General features: G+C 52.1%; 4 protein-coding genes across 4 annotated transcripts; 3 read left to right on the top strand and 1 right to left on the bottom strand.

The window, feature by feature from the left end:
* Positions 1 to 2868: 2868 nt before the first annotated feature.
* On the bottom strand, positions 2869 to 4162 carry BCR38DRAFT_519551 (uncharacterized protein). Its single transcript, XM_040865138.1, has 2 exons — positions 3986 to 4162; positions 2869 to 3926 (listed from the first exon to the last, which is right to left on the bottom strand). Exons 1-2 carry the CDS (start codon positions 4024 to 4026, stop codon positions 2948 to 2950), a joined length of 1020 nt encoding a protein of 339 aa, XP_040720679.1. The 5' UTR covers positions 4027 to 4162; the 3' UTR covers positions 2869 to 2947.
* A 772-nt stretch (positions 4163 to 4934) lies between these two features.
* On the top strand, positions 4935 to 6116 carry BCR38DRAFT_330821 (uncharacterized protein; the record flags this gene model as incomplete). The annotated part of the gene is made up of 2 exons (XM_040854997.1): positions 4935 to 5068; positions 5123 to 6116. 2 exons carry the CDS (start codon positions 4935 to 4937, stop codon positions 6114 to 6116), a joined length of 1128 nt encoding a protein of 375 aa, XP_040720678.1.
* A 451-nt stretch (positions 6117 to 6567) lies between these two features.
* Positions 6568 to 8507, top strand: BCR38DRAFT_415902 (uncharacterized protein). The gene is made up of 4 exons (XM_040859061.1): positions 6568 to 7129; positions 7201 to 7220; positions 7277 to 7729; positions 7845 to 8507. The coding sequence occupies exons 1-4, from the start codon at positions 6843 to 6845 to the stop codon at positions 8138 to 8140; spliced, it is 1056 nt and encodes a 351-aa protein (XP_040720677.1). The 5' UTR covers positions 6568 to 6842; the 3' UTR covers positions 8141 to 8507.
* Positions 8508 to 9147: 640 nt separating this feature from the next.
* Positions 9148 to 12468, top strand: BCR38DRAFT_3372 (uncharacterized protein). Its single transcript, XM_040855521.1, has 2 exons — positions 9148 to 10283; positions 10344 to 12468. Exons 1-2 carry the CDS (start codon positions 9327 to 9329, stop codon positions 12411 to 12413), a joined length of 3027 nt encoding a protein of 1008 aa, XP_040720676.1. The 5' UTR covers positions 9148 to 9326; the 3' UTR covers positions 12414 to 12468.
* Positions 12469 to 14269: the final 1801 nt, after the last annotated feature.

Below are 14269 nucleotides of genomic sequence, written 5' to 3'. Positions count from 1 at the left end.
GAGAGAAATGAATATCCCACTATGTGAGGTTCTTCAAATACCGTCATGGGAAATTAATAATGGCGCTCACACCTAGGAAAGAGCGTTAGGGTGGAATAGCGGTGTTGTGCCAATGTTGGTATTGCCCAGGTTTGGTTCTAGTTCTATAACAACAATATAGGTCTCCAAAACTATTTTGAAGACCGATATATTATTCTTTAGAGTAGAAAACAACTTAAGATGATGGGAGACAATGTGGAGCTGAGACATAACATAAGGTGGGAAATAATACATGGTTGCTGGAGCCCTGGTCTTCCTGTTATTAGGAGATTTACCAGACTATGTCGAAGCTAACATAAACATAGAGGGTAGTTATTCACTTTCAAGAAGTCATTCACTTGAGCTAATTTCACACCTGGATACTACCTACCATTATTTGATTTTATTCGATGGCAAAACAGTAAGCTGTATATATTCAAAGAGTCTCCATGGCCTCAATTTCACGTTCCTAAGTGTGCTTTGTGAATAGCCGTAGGGATACGCCTAATTTCCAATATGTAGTTTTATCAGTATTCTACGATAATTACAGTACTGCATTTGTTTCTGCAGGTATCCGGGCCATAATCCGGACCGCTTCTGTGCTGAAACACGGAAGAGAAACCTTTTGCGGATTATGTACATTCACTCAGAACTATATAGCTTCAGTTTATCAATCCTCTCCAATGCACTACATGAAGTGATCGGAATCTCACAAATTTCATTGAATTTAATATTATTATTATTATTAAATACGCCGTAGGCTCGAAGCCCCCGATACCTCTACTAGTACTCCCGTATGTCAAACCGTGCCCTAATGGCTGGACTAAATACATGCGCTGCGTCGTCGGTTCGCCCCATTGGCGACTGCGTTGCGTTCACTACCATACTACGTTGGTTCTCAACCTACCAACAAAGTCCCCCCTGAGAAGATCGATGCTATCTGGGCCTTGAAGCTGTCCGACCCGTCCCTAGCAGCCACCTTACAATAGTCCCACTAACTACTGGTTCTCCTGTTGCCGTTGCGAGGTCTCTGCGAGAGTATAGTGGCCGTGGTGCGATAGCGGCCCGTACTCGTTCCCTCGGTCCTTCCAACAGCCCGCAAAAGAGGATTACGTGCTCTGCCGTCTCAGGGGCGTCGCCACAGCGGCATAGCGGCGAGTACACGCCAAAAGCCCCTGTCTTGAATAAGAAGGCTGCTAGTCCTATTTTTTCCGTCCTGATCTGGCACAGCGTAGACGCCTCCAGTCGGTTCAGGCCGAAATACTTGCCCCCTTTCGGTATCTGCATCGAAGGGCCCTCCGGTTCCTCAGCGATAGCGCGTCGCTGGCGATCGTGATGCTCTGCTCCGGTGAGCCATCTCTTCCTCCAGTGGCCGAGGAGGGTAGCCGGGATCTCCTTTTCCTCACTCATCCACTCGGAGCCCCGGGCCTCCTTCTCCATAGTGTACCCTGCCGGTCGGAGTAGCTGCGACGCCTGCTTCCTCTTCGCCGGCCTATCCTGCCGGAGTATATGTGACGCTTTAGCGCTCGCGCTGCGAAGCAGATTTCTCTTCCCGCTAAGCCGTAGCCGTTCTTCAAACTTAGCAGCCCGGGCACTAAGATAGAGGTCCAGTGGAGGGATTGCTGCTTCTGCTTCCAGGTGGCGAACCGGCGTCGCTTTGTGGGCGCCACAGACTACCCGGAGGCACTCGTTCTGTATCCCCATCAGGCTCTTAGCTGGCCCTGCCGGTTCCTCACTTATAATATGCCACGCAGTCGCCCCGAAGGCGATCGCGCTACGGATAACCACCGTATATAACAGCCTCGCCCGTATAAGATCGCAGCCCCACGACATATTGACTAGCTTTGTCAGGGCTAGCTTTTGAGTTGCCATTTTTGTTTTAACACGCTCAACATGGGCGTGCCACGTCAGTTTGCGGTCGAACCAGACTACTAAGAACCTCGCTGAGACTACCGGCGACACTGTGGCGTCCCCAAGGCGAATACTTTGCGGCAAGGGCTCTCGGTCCCTAGTAAAGTGCATTAGCTCACTCTTGTCAGGGGCGAACTCCATCCCGTGCCTCACTGCCCACCGCTGACACGTAGCCCATGCGCCCTCCAACCGGCGGCAGGTCGTGTCTGGACCGGTGCCGATGAATTTAATATTAGTACAATCTGAACCTGTGCGCGTTCTTGCGAATTATGGATTTGTGTAAGTTAATCACGAGTATTATATAAGAACTATATGCCACCTTGGGAAAAAAAACAGAGTTCCAACTAAAACGTCGCTATTGCTGCTGGTTATGAATAATTCCATCGTACTTAACATCTTAGAAGATGCCATCACTGTGGGCGTATGGCAGCCCTGGTCATATCTTTGAAGATTCTCAAAAACAATGTTCACGGTGCCTGCGAATACTACAATGACGATGATAACTATTGCGTTCACCATCATCAGTAGCATGTTGCTGTTTTTAACTCGATATGGACTCATGGGAAATGAGCCATACAAGTGAAACAACCTACAACATGCCTTGACCTTTGAGTAACTGTTGTATTCTACTAATATGGTAGTTTCATTGGCATGGAGGTGTTTTAAAATGGCCTCGTACGTAACCAAGATAGTGCCGACAGGATTTACAGTACTAGGAGTTATCGCTTGTTTACATCGAAAGACCTCAAGCAATTCTTGTTTCTCATGCCGCATTTGGCATTACCTGGTATTAACATTCCTCGGTGGTGGTGTTCTGGCCACGAGTCTTGCTTTTCCAGTCTCCGCAGTTCTCGGGATGCAGTGAACATCCATCTCATACCACATATTTGATTAAGTTGTGGTTGCTGAATCACACAAGTTAGCTGATACTGAGTTGTTGTATGGTAATATTGACGAGAGAGCCTTTAGCATTGAATGTAATTTAGGGTATCTAGTACGTGACTGAATATGCATGGGATCAGCTCTCGCTGTCTTGCGTTTGGTACAAGCTTGGTCGTTTTCCCTCCATCAATTTTCGGTACTGCGCCACCACATCATCTCGAACCTCTTGCAGTTCCTCTCTCCTCCTCAGACTTCCCGCAGCCTTAGGAATTCCATCAACTGCCACAGCAGCACCTCGCACAGTTAGCCTATGTGGTAGCTTCTTGTGCAGTTCCGGTGGCGCCTTCGCAACATCATGGAGTCCGGGTCTCGTCTCCCCTCTCTTCCGCTTGAGCTCCGCCCAAGGATCCTCTTCCGGCTCGGCAGCCTCCCCAGCATACTTGGAGCGCTTGCCCTTCTTTTTCTTCTTCCCCTTGGCGCCAACTTGCGCATCGACCTTCCATGTCACGCCTAGTTCTTGCTCCTCTTGATCCTTTTCCTCTGCCAACTCTAGCTCCTCCTCTCGCTTTTCCTTGATCTTTTGTTCCTCGGTCCTCCACTCGTCGTACAGCTTGTGCATTTGCATCTCCTTCTTGGTCCGCCACACTTTCAGTTTCAACGGGTCGTTTCCAGTCCTGGCGGTTTTGTTGATCAATCCGCTCAGGGGAAGAGCCGCGTCGACACGAGCAGCGAATTCGGACATGCGCTCCCCGGGACGGATCGTAGGGATCTCCAATCTATTCTTGGTCTCTGTAGACTCTGCAGCCCTGGATGTTTCGGCGGCCTCTGTCCCGGTAGCATCCACCACTGCCTTCTTGTTCTTCTTTGATTTGGGTTTCGAAGATGTCCCGTTGTCGAGTCCAGATGGCGGCTTTTTGCCATCTGCAAAGGCCATCAGCCTCTTGAACGCTCTCGGTGCATCGTCTTTCTGAGTCGGTTCTCGCTTCCGCTTCTGATTGATCTGCGGTTCGCTGGCGAGATTCTTTGACTTTCCATTCTTCCTCTTCGCACGCCAATCATTCTTCAATTGTGTGACTGGCAGTGGCTTGGCGAATTGCGTTGGGGGTAAGTTGAATCTGTCATGAGTAAGCAATATTCCACAACGATCGCATCATTCAGTGCGGTATGTACGAACGTGGATAAGTCCTTTTCTCTGCGGGTGTGTTTGTGAGGCATGGCGACGAATGGGCTTCGGGCGGTTCTTGTGCTGCGTGTGCCGTTGTTGAAGTTTCAAAAATTCAGCAAATTTCTTCACATGCCTGCTGCACTCTTGCTGAAGCTGAACTAGGAAAATCAAGCTTTGAGCACGGGGTAGCAACCTTATTGTGATGGCCCCACCATGACCGGTTCTCGCCGCTTGTAGCTTTGACGGCATTGATCGCCAGTACCAGCCAACGAGAATTCGGGTCCTGCCCCTCGTAAATCCCATACTCTCCTGACCAACCAACATGCGTTCCCTGCCCAGGTGCTCTGAGCTCCAGCCAGAGCGGTCGATTATGGCCGAGGCCATTGCGCTATGGAATCAAGGTAGGGACGAGAGCGGGGATGCACAGAAGTCGAGATGCGGCCTCGAGTTCATTCATTGCTGTCTTCCAACTTTATTATTAATGACCATTAGCAGCCACGCTACTAGTGTCTGGTCTTTGTTTAAGTATCAAGCTGGATTCACTCGAGTCGTCATGCGCATTCCCGTATCGTCCACTATCGTGGCAGCTCCTGCCCATCCTAAGAAAAAGGTTCGTCATTACTACTTGATCATGTCACCAACCCAATCCTAGACCCTCGCCGCTGGTCTCGAACTCCTATTAGTTGAACTGTTTGCATATACATTCCGCATGTAGTAAGCAACCAAAGTCGAAACGAAGGTGCCTTGAAGACGTCAATGCCAGAAATGATCAAGCGCTCTCATTCCCCATCCCGCATTCCTTCACGAGCCTCAGACAACCAAGAGAGATATCAAAATGAGTTTCTCCGCTCGCAACGGCGCAACCAACATCACCAGTCACTGTCAATCATCCCAAAGTCTCGACAGTGAGAGAGCGACGCTTGACGGTTTCTTCGGCGGTGAGAGCAGCCAGACGTACATGTCTACGCAAAGTTATACCGACGTGAAAGAGACATATGTCACAGACCTGGAGAAGGGACCTGAGTTAACCACACAACGCCAACGAGCACGAAAGTATTGCATTTGTGGTAGTATTTGGGGCCTCAAGATATTGTATGTTTGCGATTGTCTGCTTCGCCTGTGTTTGCTTACTAACAAATATACTAGAGCCGCAGTTGTACTCATAGATTTATTGCTCGCGATATCGATATCGCGAAGCTTGTTCGGCCTGGAAGACGACCCAGACAAGATCTTTGGCAACTGGGGGCAGCCTGGTACCGCTACAGAAGGACTTGCGTGGTATCCCACTGACTTTCTTCGCGACGTTGTGCCGATACCATGCCACTCGCACAACGACTACTGGAGGAAAGTGCCCCTCTTCTCAGCCCTCCACGCGGGTTGTGTAGGTACCGAAGCGGATGTATGGCTGCTTGACGACGGCCCGGCACTCTATGTTGGCCATGATCCTGCCGCGCTGACAAGGAACCGCACCTTCAAATCGCTCTACATCGACCCCCTTGTCGAGTTGTTAGATCGCACAAATCCAGAGACGGAGTTTTACAATGACCCATACTCGCGGCGCGGTGTTTTCGACGTTGACCCCGGTCAGACATTGATACTTTTGATTGATGTAAAGACAGAGGGGGCCAGTACTTGGGACCAGGTACTAGAACAGCTCGAACCTCTCAGATCAAGAGGCTGGTTGAGTTATGTCGAGAACGGAAAGGTGCACTACGGCCCGGTTACAGTCGTCGGCACGGGCAACACCCCTTTCGACTCGATAATGCAGAACTCGACGTACCGGGACACATTTTTCGATGCACCGCTTGGCGAAATGTGGGAGGACCCAGATGTGGACGACCTCGACTCGCCAGCCGTCGGATCTCTGACTTACGACGCGACAAACTCCATTTATGCGAGTGTCAGCTTTAAATCCGCCGTGGGTGCGGTCCCCTTATGGAAAGGACTCGACAGGTCCCAATTACGAACCATCAGAGGCCAGCTGAAAGGGGCGCATAGACGAGGGTTGAATGCAAGGTATTGGGACCTGCCTGCTTGGCCTATCAGCCTGAGAAACCAAATTTGGCACGACCTGATGGGCGAAGGCATGGATTTCCTTAATGTGGACGACTTGCGCGGTGCATCTAGGAAGAAATGGTGATTGGTATGATCGTGAGGGTGAAGGAGATGAGAAGCAATGAATCCGCGATACAATGAAGCTTTACAGGCCTAGTCACAGTTTCCAATTCCATGAAGTACGACGACACCAGGGGTACGTATATACATACCTACTGGTACAAACGCGTTTTCAGGGCGTCAGATTGTGCTCTTGAGTGGATCCCAAGATGGGAGAAGGCCTGGGCAGCAAACAAGCCTTGGGCAATGTTGTTCAAGGACTACACCCTGTAGGACTCAACTGTTCAGTTTGAATATTGGCGACCATAACATGGATACCCTAGTAAATTATCTTAAGGTAGCTAGCTGGTTATTCGACTAGAACCCCGATTGACTTTTATGTGGTGGACTAAGGTACATAGTAAACTTTGAACTCCAACAAATTCTAAGAATAGACATATGCGGGTCCCCACCACCCAACGGCATATGATTTCTCATGAATCTCTAGCCTATAACTCGCATATCCTGGCTGTTCTGTTTACCTTGATGCCCTCAGTTAGTCGGTCACGCGCTAGATAATTTATGAGTAATGTCAATAGGTGCCCGACAGCTACTGTGAGCCTCGACATACGCCGACGATCTTCTTGACAGATTTACATGATCCCTCTGTTGACAGCTGAGCTCGAGCTTCGACAAATGACTTCAATTGCAGGGGGACCCAAGCGATGCCCCATTGTACGTGCGCTAAACACCGCGGGGCAGCAAGATTTGAATGTGCCCCTCTTCTGCTTCAGCAACGAAGTCCTGTCCTGTGCCAAGTGAACTCTGCTCAACTTCTTCAAGGACGCAAAGATCTATATCCTGCCTCGCCATCATGTCTCAAAATGCAGTCCTTGTCACCGGTGCTACCGGCCTTCTTGGTCGGCAGGTGGTGCGAGCTTTCGAGCGGGAGAGTTGGACGGTCAAAGGCACTGGCTTTTCTCGTGCCGACGGAAACTCAATCCTGAAGGTCGACCTTGCCGATGCCGCCGAAGTTGAAAAGGTTCTCGACATTGTCAAGTCAGTACCTTCCCTTGCCGAGAAGCCACATTCTCCGATCTCCTCTCTGCTAACCCGATTTCACGAACAAGGCCTCAGGCAGTTGTGCATTGTGTGTTGCTACACCGGCTCTCGAACCGAAACCTCCCCGACTGACATCCTTTTCAGGCGCCGCGAATCGCTACCCGGACAAGTGCGAAAGCGACCCGGAAGGAACTCGGGCTCTCAACGTAGCTGCGTCCAAGTCATTCGCGAAGCTCTGTGCGGCACGGGACATCTTCCTCATCTACATTTCAACCGATTACGTCTTCCCTGGCAAGCCTGGGGATGCACCCTATGAGGCGGGTGCCACACCCCGACCGACCAACCTATACGGGCAAACCAAGCTGGATGGAGAACATGCCACCCTGGAAGAATTCAAGAGCGCTGGAAAGCCAGGCCTTGGTGTGGTCATGAGAGTTCCAGTGCTGTACGGTGACGCTGAAGTTCCGTCGGAGAGTGCTGTCAACATTCTCATGGAATCAGTCTGGAAGGCACAAGAGGAGGGGGCCAAGATCAAGATGGACCACTGGGCCCTGCGATACCCAACCAACACCGAGGACGTTGGCCGCGTGTGTCAGGGTAGGTTTCCGGAAACATCTCACTTCTTGCTAACCCGGTTCCGTGACTCCATGCCGTGTGCCGTCGCTTAATCAAAGGACACACGTGGCTGCTTTCGCTGCTAACTACCGTGCAGATGTCGCGACCAAGTACTTGCAAGCAGGGGATCGCTCGGCGCTGCCCCAGATCCTGCAGTTCTCTTCGGAGGATAAGTACACCAAATACGAGATATGTCAGCTCTTTGGAGAGATAATGGGCCTGCCGATCGCAGCGATTGAGGCGAACACCGAGGGCAATGACCCCAATGCCTCGGTTCAGAGACCTTACGATTGCCACTTGAGCACGAAGGCCCTGAAAGATCTCGGAATCGATGTTTCTACCCAAGATTTCACAGGTTGGTGGCGGTGGTCCGTGAGAGCATTCAGAAAATGAGCTATTTGAGTAGTTTAGATCGCCTTCATCAGCCTGGTGGTTGGTTCAGCTAGCAATACACACGGCAGTGACAACATCCCTTTGAATCACGCATTGCTACGATGAGATTCGACTGAGATTCAAGAGACCACCTGGGTTTGGTTTGCGACGCGTCGACGGTTCCAAGTTCTCGTGGCAGTTTGCAGCATGGGGCAAAATGTTCTAGAACTCTTTCGGCGAGGCGCAGTTAGCATCCTCCGACACGATCACAGCCGTTGGGACCTGAGAGTGGTCATGCACAACTCACTAGTGCAGATTGCCAAGAAGCTAGACAGTAATCACCGGTTTCTCCAGATGTCCAATCTCCAGATGTCCAATCTGCAATGCGAATTCAATATTCTCCTTTTGGTTCACCGCCGTCAAGCGAGCAGTTTGCAACATCACCAATGCGCATGTAAAATCTTTGGTTGCCCGCACGAAAAGCGAAGAGCGGGCTAAAATGATTGGTTGCCCTGGGGAGATCCCTAGCCGTTCAGCCAGAATGCCAGATGTCATTGTTCCTCGTTTTCCCCCCCGATTTGACGCAATGCAGGCTCCCCTGCATACAGCCATTTCAGTTCGTCATGCCAGCCAGCCAGACATCAATGCCATTTGGCCACATTAAACTCCGCTTGTCCAGAATGGTAGGGAGGGATTGGGAGTCTCCATTTTCCTTAACACGTACGTTTGCTGTCCATTTGCCGGCTCGGAGCAATAACACACCTTTTACTTTTTTTCTCTGCCGGGTGGATTTGATATTCGACGGTAATGCAACAACACTGGTAGGCGACATTACGAGTCAGAACTAACTTGACGTGGGCTCATTCACACTCCGCCGCAACGCCGCAACGCCGAAAAGCCTAGCAAAATAAGTTCCAGTCGATGAACAGGAGAGAAAATATAACACGAGCGGAGTCAATATCTTGAAGCAACAGGGAGACTCGCGGTAGCGCGCGACCGTCTGTGCTGCTGCGCCGCCGACTTTTCGCGTCATTCGCTTGCGACTGCTTCCGGGTACTTTCTGCATCGTGTGGAGATTGCGCATTTACAACGTGCCCACCAGCATCCAACATTTCGATAACAGCTACGGGGACCCTGTTGGAGATCACCATTGATAATCGTCCACCCGGTCGGTGCCATACCAGAAACGATCAGGCTTGTGCCGACGATGTCACTCTCAGGGCCCAATCAGATAGGGGGGCCGCTACCACCCAAGTTGTCGCGCTACCGCAGCCTGCGAGGAAAGAGCCTGTCGACCACAGCGGGCGAGGTGAACAAGGTGTTGAACTCGACAGAGGGAAACTATGGAAACGACGTAAACAATGGATACCGTGGGGCACGACAAAACCGAGAATTGGCGGATTCGGCACTGGCGCCTGCAACATGCAACTCTATTGCCAGGTCAATGTCTCGGTACCGCAGACGATCCATGAGCGTTTCTGCGCCTAGCGATGTCACCCCGAAGATTACGGCTCCACCTCCAGACAACCATCGAATCCCCATGACCAGACCCCATGCAGATGATGCGCTACAAAAGGAGGGAGAACGCTCGCCTGTGCGTTCGCATGCCTCTTCCACCCAGCAGTCTCAGAGACTGAGGCATGCCGACAGAGCAACAACACGTCTCAAACGCAACATGGCCGACCACTCTAGCCGACCCAGCACGGCGAGCGATGACAGTCAACGGCGGACGATTGCGAGTCGAGACGGCCGTGAGAGACTAACGAGGGACGAGGATGCCGCTGCCAGACATTCTGAGCAGACGGCGAGTGTGGCTGTCGAGCCGGACAGAAGACTGGCCGAGCAGAAGAAGAAGGACTTGGAAAGACTGCAGGTGCAGTTGGCCAACAGCCAGCACCCTGCCATGAACAAGTCGCTCAAGTCGAAAAGCCCTGTTCTCGAGAAGTTCGTCAACCTGACCAGAGGCCGCAAGAGCAAAGATGGGCTGTCGCCGAAACTCTCTCCGGCATTGTCGCCCAACGGCTCGTTTGACTTCAACAACTTCAATAAGAGTCGCGAGAACCTGCCCGAGGTCCCGAAGGTGCCTACGGGCATTGAGGCTGGGGGGAAGGGCATTGTACCCCAGACGGACGCCCCGGTATCTGCCGTCAACTCCGGTGATCGTGTGAGTAAAAACGTCGGATTAAACCGATGGATGCAATATGCTGATTAATTGGCCCAATAGCTTGTCTCCGTCTGCTGCAAGCACCACACTTTCATACTGTCCGTGACACCGGAGACCACCCCTATCGACATCATCTTCTCAGCTGCGAAGCAGATGACATACGACCTCGAGGTCAGCCCAGCCAGCTGCGTGGTTCAAGAAGCGTACATCGCGCTGGGTCTAGAGCGCAGGCTCCGTCGCTTTGAGCGCATTCGAGATATCATGAATTCCTGGGACCGCGACTCGCACAATCACTTGATTGTGTCGGTGTCCGAGTCTCCGAATCATGACCGTGACCTCGAAGTAGAGTCCGTCCCCAAGACCGAGGCGCCGCCGCAAGGCTGTCAAGTGTACTTGTATCATTCCAACCGTCCTGGAAAGTGGAGTAAGCGATACGTCACCTTGTTAGACAACGGCCAAATTATCTGTTCGAAGAAGCAGAATGCTACCTCATTGGACAAGGAGACACAGAGCCTGTGCCACCTGTCTGACTACGACCTCTACTCTCCTACAGAATCACAGATGAGGCGACATCTCAAGCCTCCCAAGAAACATTGCTTCGCGGTCAAGAGCCAGAATAAGCCATCAATGTTCATGAACACGGAGAACTACGTGCAGTACTTCTGCACCGAGAATGCCGAAGTCGCAGCTCAATTCGCGGAGAAGGTTCAGGGGTGGCGTGGCTGGTATTTGCTCGATCGACGGCCAGTAATTCAGCGGATTGAGATTCCAAAGACGGACGACAAGCCACCACAGCTCACGTCAGTGAAGCATGCACCCAAGAAGTCTGTGAATGTTGCTGTCATCGACGGACACAGACTGAAGGTCTCGGTCGACGAGGCTCCGTACGCCATCGGCGAGTTCGAGCCACTCCTCGACATGAAGCGCTTCGACAAGCGCCTCTCTCAGTTTGGAAAAGACTTCCTCCCGCCGGTGCCGGATGTCTCCACAATGCCCAAAGAGATTCAAGCTCAGCACGAGTCCAAATCCCAAGCGACCAAACCGGAGTCTACCCTTATTGACCAGATCAAGTCGCCTGACGATGATGCATTCACGGGTCACGGCTTACTGGGTGAAGAATACAAGGATCGGAAAGCGCAGCAGCTGGCAGCCGAGAAGTCGGCAACAAGCGGTAACCCCTTCTCCCGAGACGAGGATCCTGCTTTCACGCGAGGCCCATCTCTGCTGAATAACCAGCGGGTGGAGCTAGAGCCGAAGAAAGTTGAGATATCCTGGTTCCCCTCCGCTGCGGAACATTCTGCAAAGTACCGCAATATCGCCGATTTGCGTCCCAGTACCTCAGCCGGTATTGTCCGCCAGCCCGAACAGAGCCACAGACCCCCTTTCGGCCACCAGCCTCTGCATGCGCACGCTAACTCAGCCTCCCCCTCGCACTCGGGCCAGAACCGTCGCCCACCCGGCGCGTCGTCGAACCCGGGCTCCCCCTCTCAGACTCGTCGCCCACCCGGCTCGTCGTCGAATCGTCTGCGTCCCGACGCACACCCTCAGCCCCTCGCTTTGCAACGTCCCGGCTCATCAGGAGGCCTCTCACAAACAGGCCGCCGCCAACCACCCACGCCTCTCGTGAGCCTGACTCCCGAATTCAACGAGCCCCCTCAATGGGCCCGCAAGAAGGGACACGGCGTCCAAGCACCCGAGGGCATGCACCATCTCGTGGACCTGATCTCGGTTGGGACTCCAAAGGGAGGATCCAGTCTCCTCGAGGTGCCCCCGCGGAGCCCCATGAGGCGGGGGCCGAATACAGCACCCTTGCCCGCGGCGCCTTCGCAGAGGAGTGCGGGCGGATTGGCCAGGACAAGGAGTAAGAGCCAAGGGGCTCCGGTCGCAAGGATGATGAGCGATGCACCGCCGCCGTTGCCGCCGATGCCGAAGGCTGCGCCGGATGCAAGGTCGGGTGATAGGAGAAAGGCGGCTGCGCCGGATGCGAGGGAGGGGGATAGGAGAAAGGCGGCTGCGCCGGACGCGAGGGAGGAAAGGGGTAGGGAAGGGAGGGGTAGGGAAAGGCAGAGAGAGGCCATGCCCCAGATGAATACTGTTCCGGGGAGGAATGGGACTTTGAAGGTGGTATGAGGGATTCGTGTCTTGCTGTGATTTTCGTTGCTTTGGTATAGCATCGCACCACACGCAAATTGTTGTGGGGACGAAAAAGGGGAGGTTTGACTTGCGCGTCATCATTATCATCATCGACATGATACTTTCTTTTTGTCTTGGGTTTTTTCCTCTCCTTTTCCAAGCGGGGGAGTTGGGTATGAAGACATGATGGGTAGTTTCTTTTTCAGCTCGTGGCATACATTACAGTCTACAGTCTGAGGTAATACTTCTGGGACAGGAACTGAAGGGGCTGAAGCATCGGACTGCGGTTGCATAGGAACGCAAAAACATCAGCGGGGAGCAAGCATTTGCTGGGACGATACACAAAGTGCAGCATCATGGTCGTTGATCTACATCTTTATTTTTTTAATTATCTAGTATTTTAGTTTAGATGGGGGAGGCGGTCTGTTTGGTTAATGCGGAGGGAAGAGCAGAATGTCTGCTTTGGGACCGTTAGGGGAGGGTTGGGGAGAGGCTTAGCGAAGGCTAACTCGTCGAAGTTGGCTGGAGTTGAGGTTGATTTGACCTGGCGTGCATGTATAAAGTAAAGGAGAAGAAGCGAAAGCATCGGGTTGTACTAGAGTCTAGTGTTGGCATTATAAAAGCGTAATCATTAACTATTCATACTCATTATAGGCCTTACGCTTGTGTGATTGTAGTCATGACATTTTCAAGCAGCCAGCCTGTCTACTCGAGTAGTTGCACCAGATGTTAATGTTGTGTTAGCTTGCCAATCCACGGAGTGTACTGGCACGCACAGCAGGCAATGGAAGTTCCGCATGCGAAGCAGAAGGTTGTACTGGGCGTGGAGTTCTGGTTGGAGTGGCTCAGGAGAAGAAACATGGGTGGCCGTGGCAGTCGTATTTGGAAATTCTACGTCTTGAACTCCCATAAAACAACAAGATGCGAAGATGGTGTTTCACCGAGCGCGTTGCAAATGGGGTCAATGCAGTTAGTACCCGGATCGCGCCCAGAAATCCTGACACTGCGTTATCATGCAAGATGGTTGTCAGAGACACTGAACGCAGGACACCGGTGGGGTGCCGGTGGGGTGTTTCGGACAAAAGCCTCCCGAGTCATGATTACAATCTATGTGAAGTTTCGGGATGCCGAGAGTCAGGATTCCCGGCATCGCCAAACCTGCGGCTACGCCGGGTCCAAGCGGCGGCCTAGCTATCTATATAAGGACCATCTCTAAGTAGGATAGGGAAGGAGTAGAGATCAATGCATCATCGTGGGCACCCCTACCTGAGACCGCCAGTGACCGCCCGTGACCACCCGGTGCTACGTAGGAGGGACGCCCGTTACTCCCCGTCACTCTGTACTATTGCCTTCGGCCTAGCCGTACCCTGACAATGGTCAACTTCACATATCTCGGGCCATCAAGAGGGTTTTACCCTGCCGCCTGTATTTCTTCCACTCAGATGGCTTAGTTATGGGCTGCCTTTTTGCTCGCATAACTTTCTGGTTGCCCGGGCCAACTTTTCTGGACCAGCAAGGTGTTTATTCTTTTGTATTTTAAGCCCCTCTTCATTAAGTTTGGTTTCTATCCAATTCTGCCGTTTCTTGTGTTTTCACTTTCCCATTTTACATTGTATATCTGAGACGTTTGGAGAAACGGCCTTCCGAGGCTGGCGTGTTGAGGACCCTAGATCGGTCTCGCGTTTGGGAGTCGAGGGTATTCCTGCGCGGTCGACGGATTGAATATCTTTCGATCCTTCAAGTCTAAAGGAGGAATAATAGACTAATGTCACAAAGTAGCTTCAGCGAAGGCAATACTAAAGCAGATATTCGATCTAGAGAGAAGCGGCCGCGAGACTCCTAGTTCACGCCAA

Source organism: Pseudomassariella vexata (genome assembly GCF_002105095.1).
Source record: "Pseudomassariella vexata strain CBS 129021 chromosome Unknown BCR38scaffold_1, whole genome shotgun sequence".
In the NCBI taxonomy this organism is placed as follows: Eukaryota; Fungi; Ascomycota; class Sordariomycetes; order Amphisphaeriales; family Pseudomassariaceae; genus Pseudomassariella; species Pseudomassariella vexata.
This window is presented reverse-complemented; position numbering and strand designations above follow the sequence as displayed.